Source organism: Pipistrellus hanaki, assembly GCF_964339955.1.
Source record: "Pipistrellus hanaki genome assembly, chromosome: 7".
Taxonomy (NCBI): domain Eukaryota; kingdom Metazoa; phylum Chordata; class Mammalia; order Chiroptera; family Vespertilionidae; genus Pipistrellus; species Pipistrellus hanaki.
In genome coordinates this window covers 22,525,902-22,548,391 of record NC_140509.1, presented here as the reverse complement: position 1 = coordinate 22,548,391, position 22,490 = coordinate 22,525,902, and the positions used below count along the sequence as shown (strand labels likewise).

The 22,490-nt window shown below is 39.6% G+C and overlaps 1 protein-coding gene across 8 annotated transcripts in view; it reads left to right on the top strand.

Annotated features, from left to right (window-relative positions):
• The window catches only part of DST (dystonin), a 414,275-nt gene that overhangs the window by 380,865 nt on the left and 10,920 nt on the right, over window positions 1-22,490 (top strand). For 7 of the 8 annotated variants that reach the window (XM_084889121.1, XM_084889116.1, XM_084889120.1 and 4 more), the window contains 13 exons: window positions 1,763-1,882; window positions 5,044-5,213; window positions 6,992-7,151; window positions 9,865-10,059; window positions 10,803-10,931; window positions 13,180-13,323; window positions 13,978-14,166; window positions 16,039-16,168; window positions 17,797-17,960; window positions 18,836-18,998; window positions 20,219-20,373; window positions 20,553-20,627; window positions 22,011-22,028. In XM_084889121.1, coding sequence (XP_084745247.1) covers window positions 1,763-1,882; window positions 5,044-5,213; window positions 6,992-7,151; window positions 9,865-10,059; window positions 10,803-10,931; window positions 13,180-13,323; window positions 13,978-14,166; window positions 16,039-16,168; window positions 17,797-17,960; window positions 18,836-18,998; window positions 20,219-20,373; window positions 20,553-20,627; window positions 22,011-22,028 — 1,812 coding nt within the window. The remainder of the gene's footprint in view (window positions 1-1,762; window positions 1,883-5,043; window positions 5,214-6,991; window positions 7,152-9,864; window positions 10,060-10,802; window positions 10,932-13,179; window positions 13,324-13,977; window positions 14,167-16,038; window positions 16,169-17,796; window positions 17,961-18,835; window positions 18,999-20,218; window positions 20,374-20,552; window positions 20,628-22,010; window positions 22,029-22,490) is intronic. The other variant, XM_084889123.1, reaches the window with a different exon arrangement.

The following is a 22,490-nucleotide window of genomic DNA, read 5'->3' as shown; positions in this document are numbered from 1 at the left end:
CAGTTGCATTTGCCCATCTTTGGTGCCGGACACCATTGTTTGGGGGAGCTAGGCTCACTTGGGTGATAGAAAAGATGTCCTGGGAGTTTAGTGTTTCTCTGTTTAAAATTATCAGCGTAAGTTTTTAAGGGCTTTATAAATGACGGATTACACTGTTATAGGATTACATGCCATACATCCTTCTTTGAGTGGGAGGTATGATATAAGCAGTGTTATAAGTGAGTCCCTGGAATGGAACCAGTCCCTAATGATTCTGTAAGATAGCATGAATACTGAGCCTGACATTTTCCTCTCCACATATGTAACAGTGTTATCTGTAGTTGAGGCATTTTTGAGTTAAGGACATCTAGCTTATAAAAATCTCTTGGGTGCCAGAAGCCAGTTGCCCATTCTATTCTTCTCTTCTCCATTTAATCAATTTTATTTTGTTTGTTTCATAACTTCATAAGGATTATCCTTCTGGTCTCAATGCAAAAGCATAGCATTTCTTCTGTTTGTACCATTTAAAAATAGTTTTGAAAGTAGGACCAGCCTTAGAACCTGTGTGTTTATATTATTAAACTTACCATCTAATTGTTACAGCCAATGTTATTTGTAGTAAGACTACCTAACACCATGACTAGCTGTATCTAGTCAAAGTAACCATGACTAGCTGTATCTTTATTTTATATTTTCTTTCTTTCTATTATTTTATTTTATTTTCTATTCTAAGATCTCAGTTTTGGGCTCAGATGATGACCATAGTTCTCTGACTTGGACAATGTCTGTTCCTGTTCTGTCTGCCATGTTTTCATATTTATATTGATTAGCATTGTGGGAGGGGTGTGTAGGGAGAGCTGGTTTGATGAGATGATCTCCAAGGGGCCCTTGCAGCTTTGCGGTTCCGTGCTCTTATTGTGCTGTTTTGGTAAGAAGTGTCTTTTTGCTATTCCATTATTAATGTGCTTTGATATAAAACACATTTTATTTTGATTACCTAAGTCTTTGCTATGTATCTATTCACTTAACTTTATTATAAGACATAATTTATAATCATTTTCACAACTTGGTCTCCAAAAATAGTACCCACTAGTTCTCAGGAATAAACAGAAAACAGACTGTGGGTGAAATGAAATATATGTAGCACCGGACTATTTCAAGGTTGATGACAAAGAGAATTAGATTTTGTTAGAACTCAAGTACTATGGGTGCTCTTACATACCAAACCAATTTCGTGAGGCACGGATATTAAGTTAATGATTTTGATAGCAAAAATAAAGATGTTCAGCTATCTTTGTATCAAACAGGAATGAAATGACCTCTTTTTGTTCTTATTACATTTTAAAGCCAGTTTACAAACTTTATCCTCTCTCTCCCGTTTTATTCCCTTTCTTAAAATAAGAGTTAAACACCTTAGAAGTCAACCCAGGAATGTCAAGAGACAGCAGTAAGCAAATAAAATTCTCTGAGTTGATGTTAACTAAGAAAAAGGAAGGGAGGGAAGTTTTCCCTGATGCTTTCTAACATATCTGTTTTTTTTAAACTTTGTGTGCTTGAGTGAATTATAACAAAGTGACAATGGACAGGACCACACATGCCAAGTGTAAACAAGACAGTTTGTAATCTGCTGTTGAGACTACTGCTGTTTTCTTCCTCAGGGGAATTGTTGAATTAATAATTTTCAACATTTCCATTAATGTTAATTTCTATTTTAAATAAATACTAGATTTTAAATATAGTGTGTAGTGAAAGTTTCCTGGACAAAATATGAATTTCTTCACAGTTCCATGAAGCTTGGACTAAACTTATGGAGTGGCTAGAGGAATCAGAAAAGTCTTTGGATTCTGAACTGGAAATTGCCAACGATCCAGACAAACTAAAGACACAACTCTCGCAGCATAAGGTGAGTCTCCAGTTAGGAAAAGCATTTGGTGCCCTGGCTGAGTGGCTCAGCTGGTTGGAGCGTCAATCCAGTACACCAAAAGATTGCCTGATTATGGCACATACCTATGTCATGGATTAGATCCCCGATCTGGGTCTGGGAGTGTACTGGAGGCAACCAATCAAAGTTTTTCTCTCTCACATCAGTGTTTTTCTTTTTCTCTCCCTTCCTTTTGCTCTAAAAATCAATAATGAAAAAACACACATGTCCTCAGGTGAGGATTAAAAAAAAAAAAAGCATAGTATCTCTTTATATATTTCAAGATTACTTTTCATTTCTTACCTGGCTTTATATTTATTTATCACTGGAGGAGAGAAAGGTTGTTCAATGTGAACTACACGAAATTTAAAACAGACAAAATTAAAACTGGAATTCTTCCACAACCTAAAACATATAAGAGTTTTGTGGAGGTTAAAACATTGGCATTTCAATTTTATCACAATTGTCTTATCTTGTATTTCCTATCATAAGCCATGTAGAAGATAATTTATAGTAAAAATTAATGTAAATTTCTTTTTAACAAGCGCATTGGGGGAAATTGGTTCCCTCTACAATGTGTATGTGTGGGTATATGAAACTCCATCCTAACCCTCAAGGAAACACAGTCAGTGGCTTCCTTGTGTAAGATCTAGAGACATTGCATTTTATATTTTCTACCTTTTCTGTTCCTACCACATGGCATTCAAAGTGCGTTTCCCCATCCTCCTCAAATCTGTTGAGTTTGAGTCCTTCTGTCATTCTTTTTGATCATTAGCACTCAGGGTGAGGATGTGGGTAAAGGGCAGTGGTTCCTGCAAATAGTTGCACCGTTTTAGGTATCTACATATAAGTCATTGCTTGAAACATGATCATTTATAAAAGGATTGAAAAAAATATGGGACAATGGAAGGTCCTCATCAGAAAATTCTAGATGGTTGCTCCCATTAGTGAATCCACCTACCTCGGAGGGTCACGATCCTAGGAAGATGGAAGGAAACATATCGACCATCTGTTTTGGCGAGATGAGGGCTTATGAATGGCTTGTCCTGCTGGTGGCCCATGTCCCTGAGCTGCCACACGTAATGCTGGCAGCACAGTGACGGTGAGCTGCATCTTCCTTCCTTCCCCCTCTAATGGAAAAACGAGAGCCTCCTTCTCAATGTAGAATGTCTTATCTGAACTTGATTGTAGATGTCGTGTCATGTAGTCTTATGAAAGTATACGGAATATTTAAATTTGAAAATTCTGGAAATAGCAATATGCAAAGAATCCTGTCAGATTCTCTATTTTCCCTACTGTGATCTATTGCCACAATCACCATTTCTTTGAGATAAAGATACAAGGTTCATTAAGCCAATTTTAAAAGTCTTTTCTGTTCATTATTTGGGTACTTTTTGTCCTTAAAGAGTTTTAACCTGCCCTGTATTCAGTATAACATTTGTTGTGTATTCGCTATGTGAAAGAGATCTGTCAATACGGTGCTTCTAAAACTAGCATTCTGTTTAGAATAAGAGAATGGCAGAAATAGTGTGATATTGTAATTGTTCTCATTGTTAAAAAATTTCCCAGATGTAGTTGCTTCCTTTTTTACAAGACAAAATAAATATCTTAGTCATTATAAGACACTTAAAGTGTCTCGCTTTTAAAGGCAATAAAAACTTATTAGGTAATTTTAACTGAGGTTATTTTGGAAAATTATACATTTGTATAGCATTTTACTATCGGGGGTGATTCCAATGTGCTTCCAGGATTGAGAATCACTACATTAAGTGTTCTCATGATAGTTTATGAGCTTGTAAGCTGACTCTTCAGTTGACCTTGCTTTCTTCTCATCCCTGGGATTATGTATTCAATAGCAGTTGGCCCATTCTTTCTGTTACATTCTATAAACACACAGAAAATATAACCTGATAATGAGAGGCTTACAAAGACAATATCGCTGCTGCAGAAAGGCTTATAATTGAGTTGTGTAGAAAGAATAGAATTCACCCCTCCTGCACATATGCACACACAAATGAAGTATCATACCATGGAGGTCGTGTTAGCAGGATAGCTATTTGGTACTTGGAAGAGTAATCTGTAGCTCTTTTGAGACTTTGGTAGGTCAGTATAGAGATGACATGCTGAGTGAGCTCCGAGACAAGTGGGACACTATCTGTGGAAAGTCTGTGGAAAGGTAAGGTGGAGAGGAGGAGTGTAGGTCTCCCAAGTGGTGTGATTAGAGTGACCAGTAGGTCTAAACATAGGGACCTAACGGTGTGGTTCTTATTTGTCCCTAGCCCCAGTTCACAGATAAAATTACATGTAAAATTATCGTGAATATAGGAAATGTGTGCCCAAAAAATGTTTGGCAAAACACTCATAAATTTATACAGAATTGTGTCCCTCCGTGTCCTTACTGGACCGATAGTTACTCATAGAATGTTAACTACATTTTCCTTCCTAAACTATGGGATTTTCAATAATTTATTAGCAATTCTGTGGTATCATAACTAGCATACTGTTTATAGTATATAGCTACAAAAGATTTGGGATTTGTTTTTAAATTACTTCCTTTATAGTAGTAAGTGCTCTAAGAGACACCTGGCTTCTGAGAAAGATAATTTGAAAATGTAAAGATTATTGTCTATCCTGATGTGTTCCTGTGTCGAGTACAGCACTGAACTGTTTGACTTGATTATTTGCTGATATCTTGCAATGGTTAGACCCATTTATTAGAGTAGAGGCCTGGTGCACAAAATTTGTTAAATGTTTTAAACCCCACAAAAAGCACCCTCTCACAGTTCAGGAGACTTCGGGAGATGTCCGATTGATGGCTTAGGCCCACTCAAGAGGGCCTAAGCCATCAGTCAAACACCCTTAGCGTTGCTGTAGGGTCGGGAGAGGCTCTCACCACCACTGCTGTATCACCAGCCATGAGCCCAGCTTCCCCCTGTGAAAGTGCTTTGACCACCAGGGCAACTCCTGTATTAAGCATCTGCCCCCTGGTGGTCAGTGCACATCATAGCGACTGGTCGTTCCGCCGTTCAGTTGATTTTGCATATTAGCCTTTTCTTATATAGGATGCCTCTTTTAATGTCTCTTACCCATTTGTGTATTAGTCCCAAGTATAAATGCACATCGTATCCTTGTTTGACATCTAGGAGTTTCAGAAATCCCTTGGAGCCAAGCATTCTGTGTACGACACCACCAACAGAACTGGGCGTTCTCTGAAGGAGAAAACCTCCCTGGCTGATGACAACCTGAAACTGGATGACATGCTCAGTGAGCTCCGAGACAAGTGGGACACTATCTGTGGAAAGTCTGTGGAAAGGTGAGATATTCTTTAATGAACCAAACGTTTGGTCACTTTATAGACCTCTTTCAGATACACAAGAGCCGTACTTTGCAGGGACACTTTAGGAACCTGAAATATGTCCATTGCCTGGGAAATGTCTCTGGTCCTTAGTCCCCCCCTCGCACAGTGTCTGCACTGAGAAGGCTTTGCTAATCATCACGATTGTTTTTAAGTAGCCAATTCACTCAAAACTTATAACATTCCCCAAACTTCTGTCATCTAACACTTGACTGATCTTCCAGGTCTTCTTTTGTCCTCCTTAGTCCAATTTCTACAAAACTACTAGGTAGTCTTTTTAAAAGTAAGTGGAAGCTGATCATCCTCTGCTTCATGCCTTTAAGGGACTTAATGTTGGTGTGAACTAAAATATAGACTCTTATGGGGCAAGATCTACTGATCTCATCCCTGTGTTCCCCTCCAACTTCCATCCATCCCTTTCTAATCTTTCCCTTTCTCATTATACTTCAACATGAAGACCCCCCCACCCAAATTTTTAAAAATATATTTTTATTGACTTCAGAGAGAGGAGGGGGATAGTAACATCATTGATGAGAATCAGTGATCAGGCTGCCTCCTGCACACGCCCCCTACTGGGGGTTGAGCCCGAGGTACCTGGGCATGTACCCTTACTGGGAATTGAACCTTGACCTCCTGATTCATAAATCGACAGTGCTCAACCACTGAGCCACGACAGCTGGGCAAAGGCCCCAAATTTTAAAGAAAAAACAATATACTGAAAGAGTTTAAATATATTAGAAATGTTTTCAAAGTTTTCATTGATCTTAGTCAAATTGCTTTTGTCAGTATCAAGATAAAATAGAGTATTATATTCCATTCTAGGGAACTTCACAGTAATATTTTTGTGTTTTTCTAAAAAATTTAAAAATCTTCTCCAATCTCAAAAGGTCATGCTTTATACAATGTCATATAGTCAGATAAATGATTTCTTTTATATGACATTCTTGAGAAAACAAAAGATCAGTGATGGCAGACAGATCCGTCAATGCCAGGGTTAGAGATGGGGGTAGACTGAGATTATACAGAAGCAGCACAGAGAGATTTTGGGGTGATAGAACTGTTCTGTATCCTGGTTATGATGATAATTATTACATGGATCTATCTATACATGTGTTAAAATTCACAGAACCATATATCCAAAAACCCTCCATTTTACTGTATGATAATTTAGAACATAAATTAAAAAACATTTTTTTTTGTTTTGTTTTTGTTAAAAAGCTACACTTTCGCCCTAGCCGGTTTGGCTCGGTGGATAGAGCGTTGACCTGTGGACCGAAGGGTCCCAGGTTCAATTCTGGTCAAGGGTACATGCCTGGGTTGCGAGCTCAATCCCCAGTGAGGGGTGGGAGGGCGTGCAGGAGGCAGCCAATCAATGATTCTCATCATTGATGTTTCTATCTCTCTCTCCCTCTTCCTCTCTCTCTGAAATCAATATAAAAATATTTTTAAAAAACCATACTTTCATGAAGAAATGGAAGGGTCTGTGGCTTCCAGAGGTGATGATGAAGGAATTTTCCTGGGACAGTGCCATGCATTTAAGGAATAAAAGAGAAGGATTGACAAAAGTGTTGTTTTTGTGTTTTTGTTTTTTAAGGGAAGCAAAGAAACAGCAGAGAATACCAATACATTGTTTTTTCCTCTGAGTTTGGCTCAAACTTCAATACATTTTAGCTGTTAGGATGTACAGGCTGGCTTTTTTGTTGCTTGGATTGATTCTTCTCCCACCTACCCCCCAGACAAAACAAATTGGAGGAAGCGCTATTATTTTCCGGACAATTCACAGATGCCCTGCAGGCCCTCATTGATTGGTTATACAGAGTGGAGCCCCAGCTGGCAGAAGACCAGCCTGTCCATGGAGACATTGATTTAGTGATGAATCTGATCGATAATCACAAGGTATTGTTATCTGGGTCATTTTATTCATTTCATTGTGATTATTCTGGGTAGAGAAGAAACTGTTTCCCCGTAGCCTTTTAAAATCGTAGATACTATGTAACATGCTCCATAACAGTCTTTAATACTGAGGTGTATGTGCAGCTGAGCAGAATCAGAAAGCCAACGTTAAAGATGGTGTAAGAAAATCATTTTAGTGTCAATGAAAGTGAAATACTTTTGTTTTTAATTTCCACATCCAAGACCTTTTAGAACTTGGAAAGTTAATTTCATTCTCTGATGCTTTAATAAATGTTTCAAGAATGTTTTACTATCTTTTTTTTATTAATTTAAATAATTATGTAATGTAATTTAAGAACATTCATTGAGTGACCTGGAACTTGATCATTGCATAAGTGGATAGATAATGTGACATGATCTATGGGGTCATGGTCAGCTGCTTTACTTTTTTTTAAAAAACGTTTTAACCTTGCTCTTGAACTACAGCAAGTTATGAGATAACCTCATATGCTGAGGGATTTGATTATTATTTCAAGAACATTGGTTTCCTTGAAAATCATCTGATATGTATGTTAAACTGTGCAAATCAAAGGTCATATTTGAGACTTCCAGCTGATATTGAGTGTAAGGTTCTAAATTATGATCAAATGCTATTACAACTTAAAGAGCTTAAAAACAACATGAGGTACTATACTAATGTAGAAGGATTATGTCTGAGTTTACTTTATATAAAGATATCTTACAGCACTATTTGAATTCATGTTGTATTTCCCCTCATCCTTTTTGAGTTCAGAAAATTTATTTCATTTAAAAATGCTCTCTTTCTACTTCCCTGGTTATGCTCTTTTGATCTTATCTATTTTCTTAAACAGCTGGTCCTTTTGCATATTTAGTTCCCCTTTTATGGCTCTATTATCTTATTATATCAATAAAGGAGAGTTTGTTATTTTGAATATTAAAAAATAAAAGAATAAATGAAGAACATTGATCAGGCCCACACAAATAAAAAATTTAAAGAATTACGTTGCCTCGCCTATATTAAAACAAATGTTTTGTGCATGATTAATATAAACCTTTCCATTCCCTGGCAGCCATTCAATGAGTAATGAATAGTGTAATGTTACTTTTTACATAAATACCATTTTTGTAAGCTCACTGTCTAAACATTTACTCCCCTAGGCACTTGCCAGGTTTTTTATATATTAAAGGTTATCAAGAACGAATTAATCATCCAGCATTAGTAATACAATTGGAAGGCTCAAGAAATTTAAGTATACAGAGTACATTGGAAAGTCTACGCAGATCTATTGGACTAGTCCTATCACAAGAATTTTGAGACCCTGTCCCATCTATGCATGCGTGTGTGTGTGTGTGTGTGTGTGTGTGTGTACACGTGTGCACCCATGCATGTGTGTGTACATATCTATATGCAGGTACATCTTGTTTAACACTATTCGAAGGAAATCAGCAAAGAATTCATCACTGGCTTTAATGGGCTCTCTTTTATGAATGATCCGAGTACCAAAATAGAAAGCCATGGATACAGCAATAGTGATAAAATATACTTGGCAATATTTGTGATCATTTTTTTTTAAGAAAGATAAGATAATATTGTTCTCTACATAAAGTTGGCTCTTTGAAAGATCTAGTCTCAAACAGACTCTTGTATCAGAGTTAAAGAACCCTGGGCTTGTTTTTTGATGAAGACTGTGGCCAAAAGAAGCCGAATTAACTCCTGGCTCATCAGAGTTCACCTGAATTAGATGGAAGCAAAAACCAAAATGTTTTTACTCCAAAGTGACAAGGATTTAAGCTAATGAAATTTGACATTGTGGGTTAGTAGTATTAAGGGGGCTGGAAAAGATGAAGGCATGCTACAGAGAAAAGGGACTACACGCCAGCTTTCCATGAGATTTCCTGCCATTGTCATGAAGGATTCCATGATGTACCCCAGGATTCCTTCGTTACTTGTTAGTCTCTTTCATTTGTTTACACTAAGTAAGAGTAGTGTGGTAGCCAACACACACTTGGTACTCAGTAATGATTTGAGAGGAATCGAGACACCATTTTAAGGAATCATAGAGAAGATGGAACGTGATGCGTTGTTTTGTGGAATTGAAATAAAGGGTGGTCACCATTATTTGCATCCAATGTGTCATTTAGAAAAATAGGGTGGTTCACTCAGAAGAATGTTACAAGATCGAACCAATTTATACAAGACTGCTATTAAAAAAAAAAAAAAAAAAACTGACATGTTATTTTTCAGTTACAGTTTTCATTCCATATTATTTTGTATTAGTTTGAGGTATATAGCTTGGTGGCTAGACAGTCATATACTTTACAAAGTGTTCCCCCAATATTTGTAGTATCCACCTGGACCATACATAGTTACTACAATATTACTGACTATATTCCCTATGCCGTACTTTACATCCCCATGACTGTTTCGTAGCTGCCAGTTTGTACTTGGTAATCCCTTCGCCTTCTTTCCAACCACCTTCCCGGCTGGCCTCTCCACTGGCAGCCAGCAGTCCGCTGTCTGTGTCTCAGATACGAGACTGGCCGTAACGATGCTCTGACGGATCCTGTGAACAATCCCAAGTCTCAGAGATCTCTCCATGATGTGATTGTTTGCACACATATATTTGAAACTGTGTTTTACTGTTTGGGTTTTGTAATTAAACATTAACGCCTATAAGAACATGGTTTTCGTTAGGCCTTCCAAAAGGAGCTGGGGAAGAGAACCAGCAGTGTGCAGGCCCTGAAGCGCTCGGCCCGGGAGCTCATCGAAGGCAGCCGGGACGACTCCTCCTGGGTCCGGGTCCAGATGCAGGAACTGAGCACACGCTGGGAGACCGTGTGCGCACTGTCTGTGTCGAAGCAAACACGGTTAGAAGCAGCTCTGCGCCAGGTAAACATTATGTACTTACAGCAGGTGTAGGGAGAAGGTATAGAGCTACCCATTTCTTAACCAAGACCATCATGGAGAAGGATATTCTTAGAGCATCAGTGCCTGGGTCCTCCCTCTACTCCCTCCTCCTTCCCCCCCCAGCAGCCCCTGGGTGTCTTTCCACCAAAAATGTAAATTACTTCCAAGGGAGGTTTCCTAATCTTCCCATAAGTGTGCTGCTTGAGTAATTTTTCAGCCCGAGTGTAAAATGGGCTGCCATTCATCTAAAACCAGATTGTTAGAATAGTGAGTCATTCTTCATACATAGGCCTTTTTAATTTTTTAAAAATATATTTTTATTGATTTCAGAGAGGAAGGGAAAGGGATGGAGAGATAGAAATATCAATAATGAGAGCGAATCGTTGATTGGCTGCCTCCTGTACATCCCTTACTGGGGATCGAGCCTGCAACCTGGGCATTTACCCTTGACTGGAATCGAACCCGGGACCCTTCAGTCCTCAGGCAGACACTCTATCCACTGAGCCAAAGCAGCTAGGGCCGTAGGCCATTTTATATATTAGATGCTTCCTTACATTTGTAAAATGCAGCACCATCTAGCTTTATCTTCTTAATGGGGACAGTGCATATGATTAATCAATTTAAATAGAAAACTTTTTTTTTTTTTTCATTGAGAGGAAGAATAAACTGTACTAAGCATATTTGGAACTCTTGTTTGGGGTGCGTGTGTCTGTGTGAACCTGTAGGCGGAGGAATTCCACTCGGTAGTGCACGCCCTGCTGGAGTGGCTGGCCGAGGCAGAGCAAACCCTTCGTTTCCATGGCGTCCTGCCGGAGGATGAGGATGCTCTTCGGACCCTCATTGATCAGCATAAAGTGAGTTACATAAATGCTAAGTCAAACTGAATGAGGAAATCAAACAAAGTAAAGAAAATGGACTCGTGATTGCAAATGCCAGTTGCATGAATATTTTCCCTCCCAAGAACTAGTTACAGATCTTGTACATTTGAGAATTCACCTGTGTCCTCCGTACTTGCACAGGTGTGTCCTATGCACTTATACACAGGTATGTATAGCTATCCTTTTATGTTTCCTTTATAAAGAAGGTGGTTATTCTAAAATTAGTCACTCGATTTTTTTATCTTTAGGAAGCTTATTGATTTTTTCTAGGGGGTTATTTGGTATCTGACCAAAACTGGTCAATTTTGTTGCACTTTTATGTGCATTTTAAAGATGAGGTTTCCTTAATGAGCAGTTTGGCATAAGTATACCATTAGAATTGTACATTAATAATTTTGACTTTCAAGACAAGTAATTTAATAATTGGTCTTCAAATTTCATTTTTTAAGCCTCTGCCAATTGTGTTTTTAATCAAGGGCCACCTTAAATTCTTTTTTAAGTAACTCTAGGATAAATTATAAGTTGATAAAGGAATTATGTAAGTAGACATAGTATTATTAAATAATAAAGTAAAAATCTGGCCGTTGAGGTTCAGATCAAGATCTTTCTGTGATAATGCGTAGAACTAGCAAAACCCTTAAGAGAGTGGTTCAGATAGCTCTTAACAGATGTTTGGGTTTCTTTAACCTTTGATTCTAACTACCAGGACTTTGTAATGCTAGCACTCAGTGTTATATTGATGTCAGGATTCCTGTTACCTTTAAGGATCTGTTTGACCACTGAGTGACCTCGCCTTCCAAGGTCAAATTAGAAATACATCATCAATTCCAGTGTAGCATGGGTTACATCATCTATGGAGACTTCTTATTTTAATTACTGTGCTCTCTCAATGATGGATGGTGTAACCTATAGTCATGAAATACTGCCTTGTCATTAATAAAAGTGATGGGAGTTTGTATAACATTATCTGGAGGAATGAAATGCTACCCACATCATTTAAAGTTGAAGCTAGAATGGAAGAATTCAGCTAAGAGTATGAAAAGAGTATCAAATTTACTGTGACTACTTTATTCAGTTCAGAATTTTAAAAATGTAGTCTGTGTTTCCATAGGCTGACCACCAGCCAGCACTGAGTTACTCTAACATTCTTGGGCCTGGGGAGGGTCTCACCACCCTCGAGCAGGACCAGGCACCCCCGGAAACACTAGGAGGCAGGGATCCAGAGCAGCAGAAGTGATGGTTTTTTACAAAAATTGTAGGTCCTCCAATAACATTTTGTTATAATATTGAAGAGGGGCAATAGGACTTAACTCCTGTTTATATCAATTCACCTATGATAAAATTAGTTTTGTTGTATCATTTTGCTTAAAGTCTCAGAACCTATTGGCCATGTTAAGTGAGAACTTACTGTTTTAGGGTAGAGGTCCCCATTCTCTTAAGCACACTTGCAGAGCTCTCTGATTCATGAATCTATGGACAGAGTTCTGGTGACAGAAAGTAGTTGCGTGTGAGAGGCATTTGTAAAATAGCTGATGGGAAACCCTTTCCTTGGACTTTCGTGGCTCATCTGTGCTGCTGGGGCAGAGAGCGGTTCTTACCAGCATGGAGGGGAGGGACAGCTTGTACCCTGTGGGCCCGCTGTCTGGCCCTCTCGCTCCAGCCTCCCTCTCACACCTGCCTGGCTGGAGGTTTGTGCCTTCTCTCCCACACCCTCAACTTTCCTAGCTCCTTGCCCCGCCTTCTCGCTTCCTTGGCACCTTTTTGGGTACATATTCCTATCTTTCCTGACGTAGTTAATGCCATTTGAAATACTATCTTCCTTGTCTTATTTGTTAGGTGTTTGTTTTTGTTTTTTTTTTCTCCAATCGTTATTATTTCTATTTCTGGTATTACTGTCTCTCCCAAATCCTACTTTCCATTAATACTATAATTACAATATCTCCCAAATCAGGAGAGAGTATATCTTGTGTATTAAAAATGTGTACTGTAAATCCTGAGATAGTATCATATAACCGTATTTTAAAATATGCAGTAGAAAGTACTTTGTTTCCTATGTTTGTGCCTTCTCCTCCCTCAATGCCCCAATTAGTGGATCATATTCAGGCGTGAAGACACCAGTTGAAGTTCTTGTGTATTTGTTGAACTCTGCCAGTCACATGACTGCCACTGGAGTTTTGTTTTCAGCCATGCCAGCAGCTAATGGAAGCCTTTGCTTCTGCTGCAGGAATTCATGAAGAAACTGGAGGAAAAACGGGCTGCCCTCAATAAAGCGACCAGCATGGGGGACACCGTCCTGGCCCTCTGCCACCCCGACTCCATCACCACCATCAAGCACTGGATCACCATCATCCGGGCCAGGTTTGAGGAGGTCAGTGTGGCTCCAGCCATCTTCAGAGCAGTGGCAGCTCTGGCAGCCAGCCAGGCAGGGGGTGTGGAAACGTCAGCTTTTAAGATGCACTCACGGCCATGGGAGCGGAGCGTGAGGCCTCTGCAGAGAGAAATGTCCGCAGCATACCTTTCCTTGAGCATCACCGGTCCCTGCCATCCACTTTTTCTTTAGACAGTGAAAGGCATTTGGCAGCCACATCCCTGAAACGCGGAAAGGCAAATACTTGCTTCCCTGTGTAGTAACTTACTTCCTGTCTCGTTTCCACACTGTGTCTGCCGGTTGAACAACCCAGCGGTTGGATAGTATTTCATAGCAGTATATGCGTATGGAATGAATTGCATACACGAAGGACATTAATTCTGTATCTAAGATCGTAGCTATTTTTATTTCTACGTGGAGTAAGCCTACATGGTCCTTCGGAGAATGCATATTTTAATGTGAGTTAGAGAGCAAAGAGAAATCTGGGTGATTGGCATACATCTCTAAACTTCTGAAGGTGACAGACATCCTGAGCTGGGTCTTGGTACCACGGATGGGATCTAGAAAGTCTTCCAGCCCAGGATGATCCTAGTTCACACTGAAATTACTCACTAATATGGAAGAAATTCAGAGACATTCCTATTTTTCTGCCAGGTGTTGGCCTGGGCAAAGCAACATCAGCAGAGACTAGCAAGTGCCTTGGCTGGGCTCATTGCCAAACAGGAGTTGCTGGAAGCTTTGCTGACTTGGCTGCAGTGGGCTGAAACCACGCTGAGTGATAAGGACAAAGAGCCCATCCCCCAGGAAATTGAAGAAGTGAAGGCCCTCATTGCAGAACACCAGGTAAAGTAAACGCCATCCTTCCCCTGTCTTCTCGGGTGTTTTCTTTCTTTCACGGCTCTAGTGCTCAAAGATCGCTTTGTACCTTCACTTTCATTCCTCAAACACACTCTTCAACTCTTTCCAACTGGGTTTCTATCAATAATTCTACCACTGCCTTAAAACACCTCACAGATACTGAACTTTGACGGTCTCTCCTCTTTATCTGTTATCTTCCCAAAACTCTTTCCTTTTTGGCCTCTGTGAAGGTGCACTCATGGGCACTGCCTCAGATTGGCTCCACCCCTGCCCCCCTGCCTCTCACATTCTAAGTGGTAGCTATATACTCCATTTCTCTCTCTCTCTTCTCTCTTTTCTTCTCTCCTTCTCTCTTCCTATCTCCCTCTCTCCTTCTCTCTCTTCCTCCATCTCTCCCTCCTTCTCTCTCTTCTCTCTCTCTTCATCTCTCTCCCTCTTTCTCTGGCCTCGCCCTCAAAGGCTCATTTGCTCCATGTTTGCATTTTCTACTGTTTGCTGCTGAACATCTCCTGAGATGTCTACCATCAGAACTCCAAATATGCATGCATGCATATATATATATATATATATATATATATATATATATATATTGTTTTACTCAAAAAAAATCATTTCTGGCCCTCGCTGGTTTTGCTCAGTGGATAGAGTATCGGCCTGCAGACTGAAGGTCCCAGGTTGGATTCTGGTCAAGGGCACATGCTTGGGTTGCAGGCTCAATCTCCAGTAGGGGGCGTGCAGGAGGCAGCCAATCAATGATTCCATATCATCGTTGATGTTTCTGTCTCTCCCTTCCTATCTGAAATCAATGAAAGAATATATTTTAAAAAATAATTTCTCTTGTATATCATGCCTATCTTAAACTCTGAAATCATGGGCAAAACACTAACCTTGATCTGTTTGCTTGTTAGTGTAATTTACATTTACAAAGAGAAACGTCATGTTGGCTTAGGTTGTTAAGCAGTGAACATTGCCATTATATTTTAATAAAAAGATAAGCAGTGAACATTGCCATTATATTTTAATAAAAAGGTAACTGTCATGGCCGTGCACTGTCTCAGGCCATGTGCTCTTTGATCAGAGTTCTCTAGTGTAACAAATATTCCAGAAATGTGTCACTTTTCACTGTCATCTGACTCCTCCTTCCCTCATCATTTTTCACAGCAGCCTCTGCCTTTTGCTACATGCTCCAGATAGAGGAATGCATATCATAATAATAAGTATATATATAACATTGATCATATAGTCAACAATAATAATAAGCCTAAGGAGACAAGATAAGAAATGGCAAGGTAGTCAATCCGCTTAAATATAAACTTTAACCTGATACTGTAAATGTTTACCCTCCTTGGCAAACCATACTCATTGACAGAAATATTTAAATATATCCCCCATTTAATGTGGATGCTTTTTGTCTCTTTATATCACAGCCATCTTAAATGTGTAGGTGAAGTGTGCCATGGAGAAGTCTTAGGGATCACCCCAGCGAGCTAGCTCCTTTGCAGACAAATGCTCATTTTGAGACCCTTTGAAGAGCGTGGACTCTTGATTCTGGCTGGTGCACACACAGGTTCCGCTATTCACACAGCTGCTCCCATGTGTGGTTTTCAAATGACAATCAACTGCTTTTGTAATGCTGGAATTACTTAGCAGCTATAACATTTTATTTAGTCTCTAGAAATGAGAAAATGCTATGTCATGATGGTTTAGTTCTTCTCCCCCTCAAAAAAAAGATAAAACATGATATGATCTATTTGTTTTTTCAGAAATAATAGTATGGTCCTTTTATCCTGTTGTTTTTAGTTGGTTTCTAAAGGTGGCTTTCTCTGTGTTTAGTTGATATCAATGCTTGCATTTCAGACCTTCATGGAGGAAATGACCAGGAAGCAGCCTGATGTGGATAAAGTTACCAAGACCTACAAGAGGAGAGCAGCGGATCCTTCCTCGTTGCAGTCCCACATCCCCGTCTTGGATAAGGGACGAACAGGAAGTAAGCCGTGGCCAAGTTTGATGGTTAAGCAAGGAAATTGGTTGTCTTTCATTTTGGTTTATTGTTCGAAGTTTTGGAGCAATTGGTGATTCTACGTGAGCTCTCTATTGTAAAAGGTTTTCTCGAAAGAGTACATGGGCTCAAGTTTCATAGCCACCTGTTTAAAAATAAAGAAAAAGACACATCCAGGTCACAGTATACAAGTTCATTGGCTTGAAGTCTGTCTTTTCAATTAGCTAGAAGAAATTGAAAAGTTTGCAAGAAGAACTGAAATCATCAGCCCCTTTGAATCTTCTCGTTTTGCTTCTGTTATAGAAATAACCTTAGAGTTGAATGGAACAGAAATGGCCGTGACCTGGATAAAGTTCTTGACATAACTGTTCAGTAGTGACCAGCAATCTGATAGATTTTTGCCCATATTCGTATAACTGTAGGCTACCTTGACCCAATGAAGTGATATTTTAAAAAAATAGCTAGCTTGGAGAAAAGTTTTAAAAAGCACGATTTATATCATTTATGTGTATATTTCTGAATGGTGCTATGATAAAAAAACAAAACAAAACAAAACATGGTTTCAGATCTATTGTAGTTACTGTATTTCACAAGGAGGCAAAGCAACAAAGTGGTTAAGAACTCTGGAGACAGACTCCTTATCTCTCCACATCACTCACCAACTGGGAAATGTAACCTTCAACAAGTTACTGAATTCTCTCTCTCTCTTAGCCTCAGTGTTCTCATCTGTAAAGGGGGATAATTGTAACCTTATTGGACTGTGGTGAGGATTAAGTGAGCTAATGTTTGTCAAGTGCTTAGCATACTTTCTGGCATATAGTTAAATGCTCCATAAATATTAGCTATTGATATTCTGACATGTGTAAAGCCCTATGGGAGTTAGGAATTCTGGGCAAATCCCAGATGGACAGCAGCTTCCTATATGACCTTAAGCCACAGTAATTTTTCTAAGCCACAGTTAACTATTTTGTGAGTGAGGAAAATGTGTTGAGACAATTGTTCGGTGAAGTTGTAGACATTGGTGAAAAAATAGCCAGAAAGGGAGCCAACTTCAGTGAGGCGGCGAGTTGTGTGTGAGGCGAGGCCTGGGAACCACAGTGTCAGTGGGAAACGGACCTGGGTGCAAGCGAGTGTCCTATTTCCACATTGGACTGGAATTGTCCAGTGTCTCATTCTGACTCCAATGGATGCCCAGTATTCTTGCCCTCATTTGCCCTCCCCTGTCCTGCTTTCAGCCTTATTCTCTGCAAAGGGCAACTAGGTTTATGTAACTGATTCTGACTACTCTCGCTACCCTGGGAGATTTCTGTTATCATGCCTTAACAAAGAGATGCCTTAACAAAGAGGAGGGTCACAGCGTACTTCATTCTCATTGAAGTGGCATGAGTTTGAAGCTCAAAAAAAAATGTCTTAAGCATCCATTCACTGAGAGAGCATTCCAGTACTTAAATGCACCTGCCATTTATAAGAGGCATCATCTAAACAGGGTACTTCTAGCTATGCTACCCAATAATGAAGTTGATTCAGCCTTAGCTAGGAACAGACAAAGGTCAAACCTTATCATATCTCAGAAGCCTGGAAACTGCCATGTCCTAACTCAAGTTTTATTTTGACAGGAAAACGCTTCCCAGCCTCCAACTTATACCCCTCTGGGTCTCAGACACAAATTGAAACCAAGAATCCCAGGGTCAACTTACTGGTGAGCAAATGGCAGCAGGTCTGGCTCCTCGCGTTGGAAAGGAGGAGGAAGCTCAATGACGCCTTGGACAGACTGGAGGAGGTTAGAACACTCGCATGTACACTCCCCACTCTATTGTCATTTCCTCTTTTTATTACCGGGACACATTGCCGACGTCTTGATTTTTCAACTTTCCCGATAACACGTCAGCAAACTCTTGCTATTTGAGTGTGTGTTTTTACTTCTGAAATTAATACCACAAGTATGTACATTTTTGTTGGGAGGCGGGGGATGTGATATGTGGAACTGGGATTTAGGTAAACAATAAGGTAAAAAACAAATATGTCTTAACATAATCTGAAACTGACTCAAGAAAAGGTCTTGCCCGGGTTGGGTGGCTCCGTTGGTTGGAACATCGCCCCCTGTGCCAAAAGGCTGCAGGGTCGATTGCTACGGGAGGCAACTCATCAGTGGTGAGGATTTTTAAAAACCCACACAAGATCTAGCTTGACTTAGGTTTGCTTGGTGGTATTGACTGGCAAATATCACCATTTATAATTCAGCTGTTTTCCTTCTATTCATTCTTTGATCTGAGAGTTAGAGTTCATTGTGAAACTGGGGCATTGTTAGCAGTCTAGGGGAGTGCCAACCGCGGAGAGTGAGTTGTGCTGCTGAGCTGGGCCTGTTGCCCAGTGGCTCTGTCAGGAATTTTCAGTGTGACTTTTTTTTGGGAGTTTTATTTTCCCCTGTATTTGTAAAGAAAAGCCAGAATGACCACAGTGACAAGTAATGAAATAAACTTTACAGGAAAAGGTTTTTTGTTTTTTTTTCCTGTGTCTCCTTTGTAAGATTATACCTTCCTTTGAAGTGGGAAAGATACCTGTATTTCTAGAGGCTCATTAAAAATAACTTTCTTCATAGAAGCTATAGTTTGAGCACAGCATTAACTACCCCCAAATATCTTCTGCCCTTTTCAGCTGAGGGAATTTGCCAACTTTGATTTTGATATCTGGCGCAAAAAATACATGCGATGGATGAACCACAAGAAATCTCGGGTGATGGACTTCTTCAGGAGAATTGATAAAGACCAGGACGGGAAAATAACCAGACAAGAATTTATTGATGGCATTCTTTCCTCAAGTAAGTCCCAAGAGGAGTGACCGAAATGGATGTAATTTTTAAAGAAAACAAGCACAGTTTCAAATTGTGGGGCCAGTAAACTCGTGTTACCCATAAAGCTTTGCCTTTAAACTTGGCTATGAAGTCACCACTCTAAAAAAGAAAAGTGTCTTTGTAAAATTTGTAAAATTTATGACTTTGGAGTCACACACCCTTAACTAATTGTGTTTCCTCACACCACTGAAGCTGTGTCCTCGTAAGTACAATAACGTTAATAAACTTTGATTCTTAGATTGTTTGTGTTGCCTGGCATAGTGGAAGCTAGCAAGCCAGTCTTTTTTCCTTTCCTTTCTGATTGACATTCTGATCTAACATGATCACTAGGAGGAAATTAGAACGCTTTCATATAAACTTCGGAAGGCACACATCATCCCCTTGTTGGATGGTTCGGTCATGTGTATGTGATAGCTCTGGCACATATTACTGAAAGTCATTCTTAAAGTAAATTTTATACAAATTATTCCTTAAGGAAAGTGGTAGTTGAAACATTTGAAATTTGCTAATATTAAACAGTTATCAACCTGGAAAAATAGCAATTTCAAACGATTCACCCTAGTAGTAATTAAAGATAACTTTAGTTTGTGTGTGTGATTTCATTTGTTATTATATAAATCAATTTTTTAAAAAGGATTTTAATATATTTTATGACCCTGATAATTTAATCAGCCACATTAAAATTAAAATGTACAACTGAGAATTTAAAGACAAGTCTTTTTAGAAAGCGTTATAGTAAGTAGCAGGTCTTATAAAGTTTAATTGGGAATATTGTGTGGCTTATAACTGAGAGTGTCTTAACTGTCACTTGTATGTGGGATCTAAATAAGGAGTCAAACTCATAGAAACAGACGAGTGGCTGCCAGGTTCTGGAGGAATGGGAGGAGGTTGGTAAAAGGATGCAGTCTTTCAGCTGTAAGATGAATAAGGCCTGAGGACCTCACGTGTGACATGGTGACTATAGTTGCTAACACTGTATTGTATAATTGAGAGTGGTCCTGAAATGCTCTCTCTCACACACATAAAAGATAAACACTTATGTGAGGTGATAGGTATGTTAATTAACCAGGTAGAGGAATTCTTTCCCTGATATATACAAATATCAAGTGACTACAATGTGCATTGTAAATATCTTACAACCTTGTTAAGTAAGTAACACGACTTGCTGTTGTTTTGAAAATACGTAGAGTTCCCCACCAGCCGCCTGGAGATGAGCGCAGTTGCGGACATCTTCGACAGAGACGGCGATGGCTACATCGACTACTATGAATTTGTAGCCGCCCTTCACCCAAATAAGGATGCATATAAACCTGTCACCGATGCTGACAAGATCGAAGATGAGGTACTCACTATCTTTCCATCACTCTCAGCAACATGCCTGCACAGTGTGTTCTGCCAGATCTCAAGCGCCATGCATGCAGCCCTTTTACTTATTTCCATGTTTAGTGGTTGGTCAGGATTTTAAGCATTCATTATGTAATGCTAACATTAAAGTGGACATCTCATCATTGTTTTTGGCAGGTGACGAGGCAGGTAGCTAAGTGTAAATGTGCAAAACGATTTCAAGTTGAACAGATTGGAGACAACAAATACAGGGTAAGTTTTCAAAGTCACTTTGTAGTACTTTTAAAGGGTAAAACTCGAAATTTGTTTGTAATTTGATCTGATTGTTTTCCAGGAGTGCTAATTATTTATTTTTACCTCATATAAAAAGTGAATGGTATATGACTAACTCTCATCATTTAAAATTACATAAAAATAGCCTGCATTTTTTATATAAGGACATATGTTTAACATGTATAATATGTACATTCCTTTTAAGGAGAAAAATATTTGCAGAAAAACACATTACTTATATTTATGTTGCTTCATATGACTTTACCAAATGCCCGGTGCATGGATTCGTGCACCGGTGGGGTCCCTCGGTGTGGCCTATGGGGATTGGGCCAAAACCAGCAGTCCAGCATGCCCTGAGGGATGTAGTAGTGGGCGAAGCCGCAGGCAGCTAGGGAGGAGCCTGAGCCAGGGCCTGGAGCCACATTGCTCCTGTTCATCCCAGCCCCACTGTGCCTGCTACGGCCTCCGCTCAGTAGGCTTGCTACTGCTCCACTGCGGTCTCTGCGCACTTTCCCAGTGAGTCCCGATGCCAGTCCCTGGATGAGGGAGGGGCGCACAGGGAGAGTGTCCGTGGGAGAGGCTCACAGGGGCTGCAGCTACGCTTGCTAGCCACGAGCCTGGCATTTGGTGCCCATTGGTCAGCTGAGCAGTGCTCCTGCTGTGGGAGCACACTGACCACCAGGGGGCAGCTCTTGCATTGAACGTCTGCCCCCAGTGGTCAGTGTGTGTCATAGTGACAGGTGGAATGGTTGCTTAGGCTTTTATATATGTAGATAACCTATTTTATATGATTACAGGTAAGTTTTCATCTTTCCAATAATAAAGCTATTCCAAGTCACAACCACAAAATTAAAAATGTTGTCTAATTTTATAAAATGAAAAAGAGGCAGTGTTTTCCACTTGTATGGTAATATTCCCTTTTATTCAGTATCTCGATACCTTGGTTCACCTTCCTCAAAACAATTACTTGAAGACCAACGTGACTTCATCATTCTTTCTCATTTTTGGAACATCTCTGATATGTAGTAGCTAGAAAGAAAATGTGCCAGGTATCCCTAATACAGTATGTTACTTACAGATGAAACGTTACTCATGTTTATTTATATATTTATATTTCCACATTGAAAAATATTCGTCTAAGTATTGGAATTTTTAGTTTAAATTTTAAACCCAGAGATTTTCAGAAAATTTACATAGGGAATTTTCTGATTATTGGGGTTGAAGTTGGATACCTGCACATCTCTAAACTAGATACTATCTCTAGAAGCCCTGAGTGTGAGAGTGTGTGTAATCTAGAGCCATATAGAAAGTTTCCTGTTGAACTAATTATATTTTTCTTCCATTTTTTCATTTTTTTATCAGTTCTTCCTGGGAAATCAGGTATAATTCAGTGGAATGTATTCGCAAGTTCCCAATGATTTTTTTTTTAAACTTTAATTCATAGTCATTAAAGCTTGCCATGGCCAATCTTTCCCATGCTGCCCCCCTAGCTACTACATTGTTGGTTGGCGTGGTGGTTCTGTAAATGCTATAAGGGTCCTTGATCCAGGATCCCTTTTTGCCTTGTGTCTCAAGTGAGGAGATTACCTTTAAGCAAACCAGATAATGAACTGTGGCTTGGCTGGTTACAGTGTTACACATGCCATTTTCGGTTCCTGTTGTTGATACTATTAGCATAGGGTTTATGCCAGTACTCACTGGACACACATCGCTACATAGCTCCACTGAGGATGTGTGGTGCACAGTAGCTAGAGAAGGATCAGCATCTGGCAGAGACACAAAGACAGGGCACTCAGCCACAAATAATGTGTCCTCTCCAAAGCAAACATTGTCCATTTGTCC